Below are 18,977 nucleotides of genomic sequence, written 5' to 3'. Positions count from 1 at the left end.
AAATCTCTTCATGTCTAAGTTAGTGGTCTCCGAAGCAAACAAGATCCACAGAAATGCAGAAAGAAAACACGAGCTTTGTTTTTAAAAGCAGCTTTGCCCATACTTAACACTGTACATCTAAATCACCAGGTAGCACGTACAAAATGTGGTTATCTTGAAAGGAGTGTGAGATCAGAGGGGTTTGACCTGGTGCCGCTCTCTCCCAGAATATCGCGTGTTGTGTGCTCCCCACAAGGCAACTGGACTTATGGATTTTATCATCCTATATAAGGGCATTTTTAAAGTATTTCATGATGGGAAAATTTAAACCCCCAAAAATTTTTGCTGCTTATCTCACAGCAACATTCTTAGAAGTACTCTCAAACTAAAAGATACATATTTTTCTATTGATAAAAAGACAAATGTTGGGCAGCCGGATGGCTCAGTTGGTTACAGCGCGAGCTCTCAACAAGAGGGTTGCCGGTTCAATTTCCACCTGGGATGGTGGGCTGTGCCCCTTGCAATGCAACTACGATTGAAAATGGCAACTGGACTTGGAGCTGAGCTGCGCCCTCCACAACCAGATTGAAGGACAACGACTTGGAGCTGATGGGCCCTGGAGAAACACAGTTCCCCAATTAAAAAAAAAAAAAAAGACAAATGTTTGTAATCTGCAAACCTTTCTTGTGGTGACAAGTGCTTATTAGTAATATGTGATCTGCAAGTTATTTTTAAAAAATGAACAGACTTTATCCGATATGATGTTAAGTGCATTTTGAAAATGGTCAGACATGCTTCTAGCTTTGTGAAAATGTGTTGTCAAAAATTGTCACCTATACAAATTCTCATAAGCGCACACTTAAACTTGGGAGATGCAATCCCGAAATGAGTTTCAGTAGATTTTGAACTCATTCACTACCAACAGTAAACATGCCACACTCCCAATTATTGAGCATGAACAACTTACTGACAGTGAGAAAGATGGAAATTTATTATAAAGATTTCAACAAACATTTTTAAAGACTAGTGGATGGAACTGAAAAATGAGTATTGTTTTTCAGCAAGCAGTCATTTGGATCCACAGATCTTAAGGAAGTGGCTTTTCAACTACAATTGCTATTAAAACAAACTTACCTTAGAACCAGACATTAACTTGTTTATATCATAAGATGTTAAAACTAGGAGTTTCAAAAATAATGAGGCATTTTTAATCGTATGGCTCTCCCTAAAAGAAAAAATTTTTAGAAAGAGCAAATGTTTTTTTTTACCACAAATACACAAAATATTTTAAAACATTTTACCTCATCTTTTTTTTCATTTTCTTCTGTGTATCGGTATAGTACATAAACATTACTTTTAAAATATCTATGTTTATACACACTCATGTGCTATGGGCTGTACACAGGCTTCTGTTCACTGCTTGTACCCTTGGAACAACGTTCTCCAACCCCCAAGAAAATATTAACTATACTGCCTTCTAGTTTTTATAACTTAATTGCTTTTGGTGAATGGTATAATAGGAATCAATTTAATTTCCGCCAGTTATACCAGCACCTTTTATTGAATAACCCATCAAGGCCAGGCTTATTTCAAAAAGCCACCTTTAACGTACTCTAAACTCTTAAAAGTAGAGTCTATTTTAAAAACGATTTTCCATTAACTTGTCTATTTTTATACCAGCGTAAAAATTTAATTGCACTTTAAAAACACTATTCCTTTTTGGTAGAGCAAGTTCCTTTTTTTCTCCCCTTTCAAATGAAGGTTTTCCTATTTTCATTTGTTTACACTTCCATATGAATTTTTAAAGTCATGTTTATTTAAAACATAAAGAAAATAACATTTTTTTAAAGCCACGTTTTGTGCATGTCCTTTCATAACACATTCATCTAATGGGTTTGTACATATTTTTGCATTTTCACTTATTATGAATACTTTCCCATGTTGCTAAGCAATCTTCTGCAACATCATTTTTAACGCCACTATATGGGCATGCTGTCATTTAATTAACTCCCCATTGTTGGGCATTTCGGTTTTCTCATTTTTTTAAATTGAGGTATAAATGACATTTAACATTACATTAGTTTCAGGTGTACATTGTGGACTTATAATATATATCAAAAACACTCTTTGGCATTGGAATTGGCTTTGCACTGAATGTACAGTATTAACTCAAGAACTGACCTGTTCACAGCGGTCAGAATGTCCCTATGACCACGTGCTCATAAGCCCGTGCTCCTCTCTGCTCCTTCGCTCCACCTCACCCCCAGGAAACCATCATCTTGAATGCTGCAATCCTCTTCTCTTTCGTTTTACCACTTAGGAGTCCTTCAATATAGTTTTTCCTGTTTTTGAACTTTACTTAAAGGGACCCAGGCTGACTGTGTTTTTCTAACTTGCTGCTTTGACTCAACATTTCTGGTTCACCCATACTGATGTGCAAAGCTCTACATTACACTCACTGCTCTAGAAAATTCCACTGTACACGTATGCTTCCTTTATTCATTCTACTGAAGAGGGGCATTTGGCTCTCCTTCCCTCCTCCTTTTTGGTTATTACAAATAACAGTGTTGTGACCATTTCTCTGTGTGTCCTGAGTGCCTGCACCCGCACAAGTTTCTCTAAGAGCATAAATCCTGGGCTGTAAGCTGCACCTGTGTTCCACTTCACTAGATAATACTGTTTTCCAAAGTGGTAGCGCCAGTTTACATGCCAATAGTGGATGCAAGTTCCTGTTTGTTGTGTCTCTCCAGTTGTTGGTATTTTCTGACTTTTTTGTCGCTGCCAATTTGGTGGCTAGGAAATGCTGTTTCTTTACAGTTTCAATATGCATTTCAATATGCAACTAATGAAGTTGAACATCGTTTCATGTTTACGGGCCATTTGTTTCTTCTATGAAAGGCCTGCTTGTGTCTTCTGCCCATTTCTCTGCCAAGTTGTTTTTGTTACAGATTGGCGTTCAGCTGTTCTTTACCAGTTATATATGTACATGTCCTGGTTATCTGTACCTTATTCCAGTTTGGGCTTATTGTTTCACTCCCGGCATGTTTGGTAAACTAAAGTACTTGCTATCAATGCAGCCAAATTATTTTTTTTAATTAATGATTTGCACTACCTTGTTTACAAAATCCTTCCTCCATTTCCCAAAGTCTTAAAAATATTCTTCTATATTGTCTTCTAAAAGTTTTATAGATTTAACTTTCCTATGTAAATCAGTCCACCTGGGACTGACTTTTGCCTAGTGTAAGGTAGAGGACCAATTAGTTCTTTTCCTTTGTGAAGAATTACGACACCCCATTTATAAATAATCCATCCTCCTCCCCAGTCATCTGCAATGTTACCCTTTTAAAAATCAAATTCCCGTACAAGAGTTTCCAAGCTCTTCATTCTTGTTCATTCATTCTTGTTCATTCACCTACTTGTCATCTCTGCACCAATTCCACATTGTTTTAACCACTATATTTTATAGTTTTACAATTTGGAAGTGCTAGTTCTCACATTTCATTCTGATTTTTAGGAAGGTCTTGGATATCCTTAGCCCTTTGTTCTTCCATTTGTATTTTAGGATCAGCTTGTCAAGTACCGCAATGAAAACCATTGGGACTTTTTCTGGAATTGCATTAATCTAGTAACTAATTTGTAGAAAGAGTTGAAACCTAGATGATTTTATCCATCACAGTCTTGCCATATATTTATGTCTGTAAAGGTGTTTTTTCTTTTTTAATAATTATTTTCTCATTTAAAGGCTTATATACCTTTTATTAAGAGTTATTCTTAGGTGCTTTACATTTTTTGTTCTTACTATAAATTGTATTTCTTAATTATGTTTAAAAACTTTAAAAGTCACTGTTGCTTGCGGTTGGTGCATGAAAATATAATTGACATTTGCATACTGATTTTGTTCCAGCAACTTGATAAACTCTTAAGTCTTCTAATTTGCCTTGTAGATTCTTTGGATTTTCATAGACAATCTGATTATACAACGTTAATCTGTTAATAGATGAGTCACATTAATGGATTCCCTAATATTAACCAATTTGCATTCCTGAGATAAATCCAATTTGGTCATTTGCTATACTTTAATACAATCTTAGATTTGGTTTGCAAAAATGCTTATTTTCTTATTGGAGGGTACAAGGGGATATAATATATCTCCCCATCAAATTTATTAGCTGTTTTATTTAAATCTTCTATGCCCTTAATGATCATAATAATTCTGTCTTCTTCATGATCTATTAATTAAAGATGGAGATGTATTAAAAATGCCTGTTATATTGGTAGATTAATCTATTTCTCGTTGTAGTTGTGGCCACTTTTTTCTTATTTTGACGTATATTATTAGTCACATAGGTCACGTAATTAAGAAGTTTAGAATTGATATATCCTTCCAGCAAATTAAGCCCATTGCCATATGTAGCGGCCCTATCACTAGCAATCTGGGAAGAAAAAAAGGGTAATATTAACATAGGGAAACTGAGGTTAAGAAAAATAACATATCCAAGAACATACAACAGGTTAAGCTGAGACGTAAACTTTTGCTCTCGGTTTCTATGTATGATATTCTCTCTTACTATATCATGTTTTTATGAAATTCAAATATTTTAGAATTATAGATTGAGAGATAGGCCAATAGAGTAAATAAATTAAACATACATAAATACATACAAAGAACTGGCTCCAGTAGATAAGTTTTATAATCAGTTAAAAAAAATTGCTAATAGAAGGGAGAGGATTTAAATAGCCCCCTACTTGGCTGGAAAAAAACAACACAAAAGCTGAAGGAGGAAACTGTCAGGTGATTTAAATGCAGAGAAAAAAGAAAATTTAAAGTCACTGCATCCAGTTCTGTGTGTTAATCAAAAAGGAGGTACCATCAGCACACAGCTTAGGTTACAAAAAAGAGGGGAAGAGCCAGCATTCTGAGAACACTGTAGGAAAGGACACTTGTAAAGAGACAGCAAGAGAAACTAAAATTGTCAAATAAGATTACAAGAAAACATTAGGGGATATTACTAATTTCATAACAAGAAAACACAAAGGTTTATTTTTCTAAAAAACATGGTATAATCAATGCAAAAAATCCCACATCAGAAAGTTTTGATTAAGGGTCCACCATGTGCCAGTGTTTAAAAAGGAAAAACTACATATATGTACATATGTGTGTGTGTGTGTGTGTGTATATATATATATATGTGTGTGTGTGTATATATATATAAAACTAAATACATATAGTTACACATAACTATATATATGGTTAAATACACACACACACACACACACACACACACACACACACAGTATTTTACAACTGGTACAGAGGTCCAGGTGGACACGCACCCTGCAGACTACTTAACCATGGTAGAAGAGACGTGCAGAGTGTCATTTTCATTCAGGAGGCATTACAAATGTACTATAAGCAAAATCATCATGTTCTGTATTACAAGAAAGTTCCAGTAAACCAGGTATCAACATAACAAGGTCAAGGACATCTGTACAAGATTTATTTCATTAACCACAATGTTTCAGAGTGATGGTTTGCACCCTAATACAGAAGGACTGATTCAAAACCATCAAGAGTTAAAGATCAGGGCCAAAGTCAGTGGATTTGAATCCCAGGTCAATACAAATGTCATCCACCATATTGTTTTTCTGGGATTCATAAAAAGCTGATGCACAGGACACCCTGTTCTAAGCCCCACTATGCTTTCCAACAAACAAGCACCACCAGGGACTGGATTTCATTGCTTCATCCTTGCTCTGGCTGTACTGGTGGGCGACAAAGCTTCTTGTCTGCATCTGACCTTCCATTTATTCATAAGCATTACCACCACAGCTCCCCACAACTTCACATTTGAAAACTTTCTCCTGACTTGCATGGCTGTAATATTGACAAACCAGACCAATGAGTGTAATTAAATTGCCATCTGTTTTAAAAAACACACCCTTCTAAGAGAATATCTACAATCTTATTGCATTCAGTACATAGTCACAACATTGAAATGACATGTGGCAATCAATACAAAATATTTATTTTTTCAAACCACAGAATTCAACCTAGAGCCACACTATAAATTTCCCAGAATTGTAAGCTATTAACACTTTTCTAAACAATCCAGTCCAACCAGAAACAAAGATCGTTTCCATCAAGCAGAGGTATAATATATACGAGGGTCCTGTAAGAATGCACCGCTGCTGAATATTTTCATCAATTCTCCCACAGCCATTCCATCAACAGAAGCAGACATAGTATATATACTTGTGCCACTCAGCTCTGGAAAGACATTCAAAATAGGGTCTTGGTCAGTGCAGGAGGGAAGGTGCAATGACTTAGATAATAAACGGTGGGGACAGAAATCATTTCCCTTGAAAAGGAACAGGAGTCCTTTCAGATATTCTGGTGGCCAGAAATGGGCACATTTCAACAAGCTAATAGAAGGAACAGGAAATCCATTTCTCCATGAACTACTTAGGACCTCTATTTTAACTTCTGATAAACATGATTTCATCTTATGCCACCTTATTGAAAATAGTAATCACAACCAACAAGGTCCTATAATCCTCTTATAAGCGTCAGTCAAGGGATTCACATTCTGATCTTAAATTTTAAAGTTCCTGTAAGAAGTCTAGACCTGGAGTAAAGTAAACATCATACTCTGAAGCTCAATGAGATACCATAAAAAAAATCAACTCAAAACATCCAAACACTGACTGGATAGCTAATGTAGGTTTTTCGTGTTAGTTTTCAGGTGTAAAGTTTTTAAATATCTCGGGTTAGTAGTGTATGTTCATAAAACAACATTCAGTTATTTTAATAGCTGCTTATTAAACAACCGACGTTTAGCTTAAGGACAATACCTCTTGCATAATAATCATGGAAATAATTGTAATAAAACAGAAGGAAACACAGCCAGCCTCAATAAGACGACGACAAATCCGGAAGGGTTACTCCGGGAGATTAAGCGGCTTATTTAATACTACCGTGTTTCTCCGAAAAGAAGACCTAGCCCGACAATCAGCTCTAATGCGTCTTTTGGAGCAAAAATTAATGTAAGAGCCCGGGACCTTATATTAATTTTTCCTCCAAAACACACATTAGAGCTGATTGTCGGGGTAGGTCTTCTTTTCGGGGAAACAGAGTATGATACAGGTATCCCTGCTCACTTCATACCTGCAGAAACTAGTTGTGTTTGCTAGATCACTCACTACCTTTGCTAGTATGTGTGCACAGACCACCACTCTGAAGTTCTCCTTTTGTGCTGAAGGACTTTCAAATCCCTTATTCGGTCAGTACAGAATATTGCGAGGTGATTCATATGCAAACTCTTCCTGAGGAATTCTTTATGTGCAAATCTGCAACTAGACAGAAAGCAAGGGGAGGGGCAGCTTTCCGGGGATGCAGCCTGGACACACCTGTGCAGCCTTATGGCCAGGGGCACCTGTGCTTTTGCAGTCTCACTCTCAAATTAGTTTTCATCCTCTACCCCAAAGAAATAGAGGGGAACTGCCTCAAACTTATAAAAGGGACAGGAAAAAAAAAAAAAAAAAGGTAATGTTTCCGCGAAATATAATAATGCACAACTCACACATCCAGGTTTGTGTTTCTTCTCACCAACTCCTAAGAACTACTAGCTTTGGAGTCACTATACCAGGTTTTGCTTTCTTCCCCACAAAAAACAAAGGAGTAGTCTTGTTGGGCTGGGGTGCAGCTGCGACAACAGGGGACATGACACTGTTACTGAAGATTCAGGCCAACCTTGAAAATAAGTACCTGTCTCACAAAACCATGATCACCCTTTTATACTTGAACACTCCATTACGTCAAGGTGACGGAACTGGCTCTCCTTCGGAGGGTCTCAATTCAGGCTGTACACACACTAGCAGTTTAGCCAAATTAAGCGCACATACGCTTTTCTGTCTTCAGTGACCTGGCCCCACCAGCCAGGATTTAATGGGTGTGGAGAAACTGCACTGTACGGGCAGGAAGCGCACAAGTGAACATGAGAAGAGAGTACGTGCTGGCACAGTACTGAGTCCACACGAAATGGAGGACAAACCTTGTTCCCTCTCATGTTGCAAACTAAGGATTTTGTTGAGAATCCCAATTAAACAAGCAGGGTCAATTTTGACTTGAAATAAAGAAATAGCTTCTTCATACTGCAGTGTGTCTCCAGGGGTAAAAATGAGTGCCCACCAGGTCACAAGCACAGGAGGACGTGTGTGTTCTTTCTATGGCGCAGCGCCAAGCCCTGACCCACAGCTGGCTGCGTCACTGCACAAACATTTAGAGAAACTAAATTTGCAAATTTTACTCTGCTGTTTTTGTTAACACATATATAGCAATAAAAAGACAATATACAATATTTCTCCATTAACTTAATAATACAAAAGACATTCAAAGATTTTAATGCCAATTCACATCATAATACAATGCTTTTATAGGGAAAGTTCCACTGTTGGCCAAAGAAGAATCGTCTCTCCCAGAAAAAGCATTTGGGTATATTATTAAAATACTGAAGAATTCATCCACATTTAAAGAAACATTCCAATTTTATTCCTTTCAGAAATATTATTAAAACCCCTCAGGACAGACTTCAGCTGCAGGTGTTATTTATAAGCCTGCAGCAAGCATTCCGTTGAGAAAAGTAAAATTTGGACGTCATGATAAAACGGAATTTTTCCTCGATACTAGAATGTTACTAGCAAATCAAACTGCACAGGGCATAATGAGAGCCTGTATATAGTCTTACAGTAATTCAGTGTTTATCAATATAATCTAAAATGCTCAGAGAGTTGAATGAGTCTAATTCAAGTTCTCCACGAAACCCACCCACTCTGGTTAATAAGTACTTAAAAAAATAAATCTGACCACCTTTACTTTTCCTTCTATGAATGGTAAGTTTACAAATATAGGAATTCTATTAGATGACTTACTTGCTCCCAAGATCACATTTCTCACTTTCCCACCCCTTCCACCCCCAAAAAAGGACAAACTGAATTGGCAGAGGCAACTCTTACAAAAAACCTGCGAAGTGTGACAGTATCTCTGATATGTCGTCTTTTCCTCCTCCAAGTTCTCTAAAGAGGTAAATATTAATCTGACATTTCCAAATAGACTCAAGCATATGCTCAAGTTAGATTCAAGCAAAACTGAGGGGAAAAAATATTTTTCGCTTGCCACATCGCCCTATTTTTCTTTGCCTTTCAACAACTACATTAATCTTCGGAGTCTTTTACAAGGAGCTGAACAGCACTGTGGGTGCAGAATCAGAAGACAGCTTTGCCGCCGCTGACAGGGAGCCTCACACAGCAGGGCTGCCGCTTCTCTACTGACTCAAATACAGCGTTTAAAAGATGCAGACTGCAGACTTTTTTTTTAAGTACTCATCTTACCCATTTAAAATGAAATGGATCAGGAATCCCACACCACTGATTGTATTTGGATTGAATAACCGTATCTGCTTCCTAGAGCATCACAGGAACCAGCTTTTACTGTTGGATAATTCTCAACACTATTAAAAGGGGAGTTTTAATGCTCAAGTACCGGCCACCCCTGAACACGATGCCCATCCTACAGTAGCCGGTGAAATCGCGTTAGGTGACAGAGGGAATGGAAGTGTTCTACAAGAGTTGGTCCCCAACATTAACGTGAGTATGTCGCAGTGAGGCGGGGGAAATCTGACCAGTGTGCAACGTGTTTCTACTTTCCCACTTAGTTAGCATCCTGCTGGGAAGTCACACCTGCCATGTTGGTGGGTTAGTCCGTGACACCTTCAACTTTTTCAGGAAGCGTCTGTGAGTTTGACAACATGGTCACAGAGTTGCAAAGTGCACAAAGCTCAAGGCACAGAGTAGAAAAAAATTGTGAACTGATGGGGGAAAAGTTCTAGCGAAAGCAGAGTTAGCATTTTCCTTTAACAAGAATGTCTAATGCTAAACAAAGACCAACTCTTTGAAAGGGGTTTGTTTTAGTTATGGGTGAAAAATACTGCATTGTAATGATTCGCTTGGTTTTAAAGCAAACAGTATCTTGATGTGTGAAACCAATATGCCGAAGTGCCAAGTCCACAAATGAACAAAACAAGTGCTTAAAAAAAAAAAAAAAGAAAAAGATAAAAGATTCTTCTGCTCTTATATTTTTGGAGGAAGCTGCTGATTTGGGCTGCTGGATTTCATTTAGCAATGGTCACTTTTCAAGATGCTTGCTCCTCATGGAATCTGTAGATAAACGCATTAAAAGATTGCCCCATTTCAAAATGATCCCCAAGTCTAGCAGCAACTGACTGTGATTTTGCTTTTGCATGTTAGTTTTTTGTTGCTTAAAATTACAAACCAAAGTAAGAAGTCCAACATCATCCTCTTCCAAGAACAGCTTTGTGACAGAGCTCCTGAGTGCAGGACCCTGCTGTGCTCTGAATACAGTCTCTGCAGCTCCAGTGTGTCCTTTTTTCAGGAAGGAAAGTACATTCAATACATTCACTATCTGTACCCTCTGGAACTTGCACATGCTGATGAGCTGTCTGAAAAGAAATCATCGGAACAGGAAAAAGTATGAATAGCAGACATTTGATAATGGTCGGAATCTGTTTATTTAACACATATTTCTCACCCCTCTCCCAACCCCCAAAAGGAGATCACACACACACATGCACACACACCCCTATCTCCAAGCCATGTGGCTTTGAGTGAAGTAAAAGGGGGCTAGATCATCAGCAACCGAGACTGGGTCATCATCCCTTTCTAGAAGAGACTGAAGAAGCTGGCAGCCTCCGCACAACTGCCTGAGAACCAGCAGCAGCATCTGGACGTGACAGCAGCCACTGCAGGACAGTCCGACCTTGATCACACATTGGCCTAATGAGGGAGCCATCGAGAACACTATGGACGTCACAATACTCACTGCACAGTCACCGCAGCGGCCACCTCACACCACAAAGCCATCAAAGGCAGTAAGGGGCATCAGTACTTACTATAAGCCAGCTCATCCCCGGCTCTCTTGCGGGACTGATCACCTCTGGGGATGCAAGAAAGAAGAGGGAGTCAGCAGGACTGACTGGTATCTTCACACACAAAAACAGGAGAAATGAATTGATGTAACTGACAATGGAAGTACAGCAGATATTTCAATTCTAACCCAACAACCTATTTTAAAAAGGCACTAAACTTACACAGCAGCTGAGTCATTTATAACCTGGATATTCTTAGCTAAAGGTGCTGTCTTTTAAACATAGAAAGCTATTTTAAAAAAGAAGGATTATCTATAAAGATGGTTTATACTGGGTTCTAGAAATAGGTTCAGACTAAAATGTTTTTGAAGATTAACCTGGGCTCTGCTATCAACGTCCCTAGTGACCTTGATATAGGGCAAATTTCAAATATGAAATAGGATAATTCAAAGTCTTCCCCCTAAAAGTCCTATTACGAGACTGATTACTGCTTAGAGCTTTTGAAAAATCTCAGAATCTCACGAATCTGAATATCCTTCTTGCAGACAGAACATGAACCTTTACATATGTGAACCAGTTCATCTTCAAACACCAAAGTTCAAGTTCTAGTTCCACTTTAGAGTTAAGAAAATAGAGGTTCTGATTAGGTCCTAAACTACCTATAAATCCAATTTTTGTCTCTCTACTTTCTCAGAAAAATGCAGACAAATGATGAAAATGCTTAAGTAATGAATAATAATGACCAATTCACTAGCTCTTTCTTCCTCGGTCCCTTAGCAGCATTTACGCAGTTGATCTCTTCCTTCCTAAAATACTCTGTCCTTGGCCACTTTTCTTCTCCTTGTATATTCTCCTTAGTCTGGAACAGCAATCATACCAGGCCTGTGACTTGAAATACTATCCATTTGCCTCTGGGTCCCAGATCTATTTCTCTAGCTCTGATTTTTCCCCCTGCACTTCAGACATAGATCCAACTGCCTCATCACCGCTGCCACTTGGGTGATTAATATATTGCAAATGTGCGCTGGCCACCGTGCAGTGCTGACTCCACAGCGTCCCACTCCTAACTCGGTCTCCTCCATGAATGGAACCACTATGCAGCCAGTCACTCAGGCCAAAATCCCCGCTCATCCTTATTCCTCTCTCTTTTCTTCCCTCTGGAACATTTTATTCCAAAACATAATCCGAAATAATCCTCACCCACTCCACAGCTACAACCCCAATCCAAGACGCTACCGTCTCTCCCCTACACAATTCTAAGTCCTGACAAGAGCCAAAGTGATCTTACGTAAAAACAGAAATAAGGTTATTTCATGCCCCTGATTAAAGCCCGTCAGTGGGTTTTCATTACAATTAAAAATCAATTCAAATTCACTTTCCCAGCCCTGTGAGAAACGGCTCCTGTTACCCTCACAGTCCACCTCTGTTCACCATTCTTCAGCTCTTCAGTCTGGCCTCTGCCTGCCTCTTGGACATGTCAGCGTTTTTGTACTTACTATTTCCTCTACCTGCAGTACTCTTCCCGCTAGCTAGCCAATGGCTGTGTCCTTATCATCTATACCCCAGCTGGAATGTTTCGTCCTCAGAAGGCATTACGTTACCAAGTTAGCTGGAACAGCCCCTCACACGTGCCCTGCTCACTCACTCTCTAGCCTACTCTTTAATTTTCTTCATAGCACTTGTTGTTACTTGAAATAATTTGTTTATATGTTTACTATTTAACTCCTGACATTAGAGCATAAGCTCCATAAAAACAGGACCTTTACCTGCCTAGTTCACCCAGTACCTAGAACAGTGTCTAACACATAGAAGAAAATAAATATTTGCTGAATTAACAAATTAGTGAATAATTCATAAATGGCCTCTAGAGATGGATTATTAAATGTTAGGCCAAGTAATTATTTCTGCTTTTGAATAATCTTCCAGATTACCAAAGTTTCCCACTTTCCTGCTCTGGTTCTATTCAAGACTGGGAAAGAAATCTCTTGCTGGGCTGGGTGAGGAGTCTTAATGACAGGCAGAAAGAGAACAGGCCTCTGAATAAACTGAATATTTAGAGAAAAACACGAACAACATTTAGCATGTACTAGTCTTAGACAGCCCAAAGAACTCTAAACAAACATTCTAATGTCACTTTTAACACTTCTATTGTGAACACTACATCTAGACAAAGCCAGTGTCTTATATTATTATTTACACTAATATTATAACAATAACATTCAACAAATATTCTGAAACAAACAAGTTAATGTTGATCAAAAGGAAGATATAGGATTTTTTATCTGGAACATTAACTGCTATGGATAACCTTCATTCCCAACCCCCAAATGTTAAATAAAAATTGAACGTGCAAAAATAACAGAAGAAAAATATAGATGTGAGAACAGGAGAAAGGAAGTAGAGTGTAAATGTGACATATGTGAGAGGCTGCCCTCTAGAGATTTGATGCAACGCCACAGTAGGGAAAGCTATGAGCTGTGCTCAAAACCAAACCCCTGCTACTAAATGCACAAGCCCCAATCTAGAGTAACCCTCTCAGCTAAAAGATCTAACAACACCCCTACAAGGTTCTATTTTGTTTCAGAAATCCAGGTCACTCAGAAAGAGCTTTTCTTTTTTTTTTCCTTGCCTCTAAGAGCTACTGGGTATAAGGTTTGGAGAGGACCACATGCTGGCCTCAGGAGGATGCTCCAGCTGAGAGCGTGTGAGCCGTTCCCAAAGGACCTGACCTTCCATAATGTAATCCTTGACAACAGGTGCAACCTGCCCTCCCCAACAAGAATCAGCTCAATTTTGCAGGTAGCAGATAAAAAGAAAATGTAGCCCTTAGCTTGTATGCTAATTCTAGCTTTGAAGTAAGTCCACACTGTATTTCCTTCCACCTACAGATCTTCTGCATAAACTCCAGCTCAAATGAGACTCTGTCCATTAAATGCAAAAGAGGATACATCAGACATTATTTCAGAATATTTCAGCCTTACTCTGTGCCATCCACATTAAAGCCGTGTACTGCCTATTTAGGACTCCGTACATCATGTAAGTAGAACAGAAACTTAAATGAAAAATAGTTTGCAAAGCTGAACAGGAATCACGTGGCTGGTTAGGCATATATATAAAATGACTGCTCATATCAGAAGAGCCAGTAACAGGATTATTGTTAGGTAGCCTGTACTATATTCTCTAAGTTTTCTGCATCAGTGGACACCATTTCTCCCAAAACACTCCTAGCGAAATAATAATCACAGAAGGCATCAAGTTTGGCTGGGCAGGATGTGGACTAGAGCTGGAAGCGCAGAGCTGGAAGCGCAGAGCTGGAGGCGCAGGCACCCTTCCTCTTAGCTGCTAAGTACACGGTCTTGCACATCCTTCCTGAGAGGTCTGGAACAGCTCAGCAGGGGTCAGAGTGAGTCCGAAAATGTCAGCTTGGGCATGGCCTACTGTGCAAAGCACCCAACAGGATAATTTACAAGGCAGACCTGAATCCTTACAGTAAATGTATAATAGATCACTAATTTAATTCTAGAGATGGCCCAATTCAATCTGTACAATAAAACTATTTAATCTGATCACATCTCGAAATACTAATGTTTAAATTTCAGGCAGAAGTTGTATGAAACAATCCCCTAAGAGAAACAAAAATTCCAATACACACCCACACTCCAAGGCACTTCCCTGAATATAACCAACTTGGCCGTGGCCCAACAGGGCCACGTTAGTCCTTCATGTACACAGGAGATGTTACCGGAAGCTATTTATAGAGTCACTCACTCACTCGCTCACTCTTCTCAAGCAAACTTAATAAGAGCTACTCTATACCGAGCAGCGCCCTGTTCTCTTATTCCTGTTCCAAGATTAGGACTAGGAAAATGTCTCCGGATGTGTTTAAAGGGTTCCACGAACTGCTCTGAAAGGTGAATTCAAGGTGCTCAAAGAACTCCACAAGACCTATCTTCCTAAACTACTTCACAGAAATAGAATTTTCCAGAAGGCTGTTTTTTTTAAAAGCCATCAGTAAGTTCATCTCTAAAATTAAAAACAAGCATTCAAATAAAACATGGAAAAAAAGCATAAAACACTTCAAAATGATGGTTAGCCTAGAAAAAATAAACATAAAAGGTATACTCAGATTACTCTGCATCTATTTTTAAATATTTAAGGAAAAACTTTAAACTACAATTCAAAATACCTAAGCCATAAAGACAAAACCTGATAAAGTTAGTGATACAAACATAAAAAAAACATCTACATGACTTAAAATTAAAAAGAAAGACCAACACCACAAGCAAAGTCAAACTGTCTTATGTTTGGCAAAGAATCAATCTCTTCACTGCAGAAAGAGCAGCTAGAAACTAAGACAAAAAGACTAACAATCAAACAGAAAAATGAGCAAAGGATATACACAGGAAAATACAAACATATGGAAATATGCTTAGCCTCGCTCATAACTAGATAAATGCCAATTAAACCAACGCTGAGTAATTATTTTTCACCTGCCAGCCTGGCAGAAGTCCCAACTTTAACAGCACATTCCATAGCCCAGGCCATGAGTGGCAGGCACTTTCCCGCTCTGCTGGTGGCTGTGCCCGATGGTACAATCCCCTATGGAGGGCAATTTGACGAGACTGTATTAATCAAAGTTACAACTGCATTTACTCTTGACCCAGCAATCTCACTTATGGGAATTTACTCTCCAGATGTCCCTGCAACAGGGACAAAATTATGCATGGATAAGGCTATTAATTGCAGCATTCTCTGTAATAGCAAAAGACTAGAAATAATTCAAGTTGCCACCTACTGGGGACTGGTTAGGTAACTTGTAGTACATTTACACACATGAATGTGTAAGAAAGGAATGAAAATAAGAACATGTATTTTGTTTGCTTGTATCTGCATATATTAAAAAAACACTGGAAGAAACTAATAAAAATGATTACCTAATGGGGTGGCAGTAGATGGGGATACAGGGGGCGCCAAACTGCTCAGTGTCTACTTCTGATTCTCAACGTTTATCATTTTGGTTTTTGAATCATACATATACATTAGCTCTTCAAAAATGAATAAGCAAAATTACTATGGTATTAAATGGCCTCATTCTATCTATGAAAATAATACTGCTGTTAGAAATATTACAGCGAATGTCAGGAAACACCTGACCACTGGACATCAGGGAGGAAAACTAGCTGTTTACATTCCACCATTTCCCACTGGCCTTTCCTTCCCTAACATGCCACCAGAGTCAGGTTTCCGAGGCCTTCTACTGAAATAGCTTCACTGAGCCTTTCCAATGTGAGCTGCCCGAGAGTGAGTGGGGTACAGGACCAGTGGATTACTCAGTGCCGTCACTACCACATGAACACAGATGCCACCAAGACAAAATGGGATAAATGTCAACCCAGGCCAGCAAATGATCTGCTTTCTTTCCTAACCTGTGCTGAAACCAGAGACTTAGTTACAGTGATCTTGGTCAAGACTCTGGGATTTAGTTTGGCCTCAGAAGCTAAGAAAGAGAATGTCCACCCGCAGTCCTCGAGAGATAAGTGAGTCACTTTGTGGTGACAACTATGCCTAAGTGAGAAATCCGGGTATCTTCCTTTCCACAGCTTTCTTCTTTCAATGCCAGGGATTCAAATAAAAGAAGATATGTAAAACTGCTAAGTAAAGAGTATAGACTGTGAAAATATAAGGTATTATGTACCGTTCAGTGATATGGTGACCTAACATGGTGTTTTCCCATAAGGAATCACAAAGTTTTTATATAATTTCTTTTTGTTGAAAATATGCACTTTGCAAGATTTTCTGTATCATAGCCATGATGCCGAATTGTCAATTTTAAAGAAATCAGCAAGTGTATACGTCAAAACCAAGGCAGTCCAATTTTCTGGCCACATTAAAGAGATACCCTACTTTTAAAAAAGAAACAAGAACATAGAGCAAAAATGAAAACATAAAAACAGAATCCGAAGCCTCTTTACACTAGTTTAGTCATAAAACTAGTCATTTGCTAGTTCAATCATAAAAGTACATTACAACTGGTCATAAATGTCGACAATGAGAGGATCACAGTTGGAAGAGCTCTCGGAGGCTGCCCCGCCTAACTGCCCACCCAGTGAGAAATCCTTTTAGTAAAGAGCAGCTCCCATAAAATCAAAACCAAGCTTCAACATTTCCACTACCTGTCGCTCCCATAGCAGCAGCAGCAGCAGCAGCAGCAGCGTGTTTCCCGTTCTAAGAGCCTCGGCCTCCCTCCCCTGCTGTGCCCAACTGGCCTAAGGAAATGGACATATTTTGTCATGAAAGGAAGAAAACAACTTGCCTCATAAAACCATTCTGTATAAGTTCTCTTTGAAGTTTCTGATCTTGAGCAGCATATTCAGAAAGTTCAGATTCCACCGCCGGAGGGAGAATGTTTGGAATAAATTTAGAAAATAGACTTGGAGCCATTTGAACCCACTCTGTGAGGGAAGGAAAAGATTCATTAAGAAAATCATATAGGCAAATTAAGTGGGAAAGGGGAGGTTTTGTTTGCTCAATATATTTTAAGCCAAATTTAAGTGTAATCCCATTCTGATAAAGAAATACGAGAGGTTTAATTTCCTCTCTAAAAAGAATTTACAGTGTAAAGAATGCAGACATTTTTACACTTTATTGCTATTAAACAAAATTTAATGAAAATCTCTAGAGAATTTTGGAATGACCTTATCAAAATTTCTAAATATAAGGGAAAACAAGAATGAGATGACTGAAGAATTCTGAGGCGAAAGCGATTGGGAGGGAAAAGTCTTGGTAGAAACACTAGCCCTATTAAGCATTAATTAAAACAATGTACTAGCCCAAGAATAAAACACTACAGGTAGTAGTAAGTAGACATATAAAAAAAGAAGAACCACAAAAATGAGGAGGGAAATCAAACATTTAATAAGTGGGCTGGAGATAACTGGTAAGTACTTTTGAAATAAGAACTTATTTTGATCGATGCTAAATGACAAATTAAATATATAAGAATTAAACTGCCATTTAATTATTAACAAAAAGATAAACGATCAAGAGAATAATCTAAAGAAAAACATTCACAAATAAACAGGCAACGAAAAGGCTAAGGAAAATACTTGTATCAGACATGACAAAGACAAATTAGTATTTTTATTATAAAACATTTTTATAAATCAGTAAGACAAGATGAATGAAAAATAAGACTGAATAATTTACAAGAGAAAAACAGAATAAAAGCCTTGTTAATATTCAGGAAAAAAATTAAGGTACAATAAACACAATCTCTTCCCCCTACTCAATGAACACTAACTATAAATAATGCCCATCAGTAGCAGGGGTGTGAAGAAACCAGCATTCTTCCTTGTTGGTGGCCCGAATTTTAGCACTGCTACCCTTTTGGATTCTTTTAATCTGGCCCTTTCAAATGTTTCTCCTCTCGGTAAACATCTTTGTATCAAAACCCGTAAAATGTCAATGCTCTATTTATTCCAGTGAGCTCACCTTAAAAATTGTAATCTTGAGTAAATATAATTTTAAATGTGAAAAAAGAATCACGCTAATGCTGGGTCATTGGTAAGTAAAAAAAATGTAACAGGAGAACAGCTAAGTTAGAGATGGAAAAAAAAAAAGGGGGGGCATCGCAAATGACACAAGGACCAATCCACTCAGCCCTGTACAAACTCATGGCAAAATGTTCTCAACTGTGTCCCTTCATCCAGCTCAACTCAAATATGGCTTAGAAAGAATCTCAATACATTGCTCTGGAGAACCACCGACCAGTCAGTCAGAGGTGGCAGGAGTCAAACAGATCTGCCATTTTATGCAACTCCAGGCAGTCATTAAAATAAAGATGAAGAAACAAAGACAAATGTGTGTATTAAACGAAGAAGGGCAGGATGGGATGGCTGCAACTGTTTTGTAAAGACCGAATTAAACACACCTCAAATGATAACAGTCATCAGAATCTCCAAGGACTATGGTCCGAAATCTATAGTTTAAAAAACTTCCTTGGTTGACTCAGAAGCATTCATTATACTAAGATTAGCATGTGCAAACCACTGCAATGAA

The 18,977-nt window shown here is 38.3% G+C and overlaps 1 protein-coding gene across 6 annotated transcripts in view; it reads right to left on the bottom strand.

Moving 5' to 3' along the window:
- Positions 1 to 946: 946 nt before the first annotated feature.
- Positions 947 to 18,977, bottom strand: part of CACUL1 (CDK2 associated cullin domain 1) — a 227,540-nt gene continuing 209,509 nt past the window's right edge. For 2 of the 6 annotated variants that reach the window (XM_074338982.2, XM_019725261.3), the window contains 3 exons: positions 17,233 to 17,371; positions 10,944 to 10,987; positions 947 to 10,493 (listed from right to left, as the gene is read on the bottom strand). In XM_074338982.2, coding sequence (XP_074195083.1) covers positions 10,453 to 10,493; positions 10,944 to 10,987; positions 17,233 to 17,371 — 224 coding nt within the window. In that variant the 3' untranslated portion in view covers positions 947 to 10,452. Of the gene's footprint in view, positions 10,494 to 10,535; positions 10,828 to 10,943; positions 10,988 to 17,232; positions 17,372 to 18,977 lie in introns of those variants that run through there. The other 4 variants (XM_074338983.2, XM_088791834.1, XM_074338980.2 and 1 more) reach the window with 3 other exon arrangements.

The sequence above is a fragment of the Rhinolophus sinicus genome, chromosome 15 (assembly GCF_057876585.1).
Source record: "Rhinolophus sinicus isolate RSI-liver-muscle chromosome 15, RSI-T2T, whole genome shotgun sequence".
In the NCBI taxonomy this organism is placed as follows: domain Eukaryota; kingdom Metazoa; phylum Chordata; class Mammalia; order Chiroptera; family Rhinolophidae; genus Rhinolophus; species Rhinolophus sinicus.
This window is presented reverse-complemented; position numbering and strand designations above follow the sequence as displayed.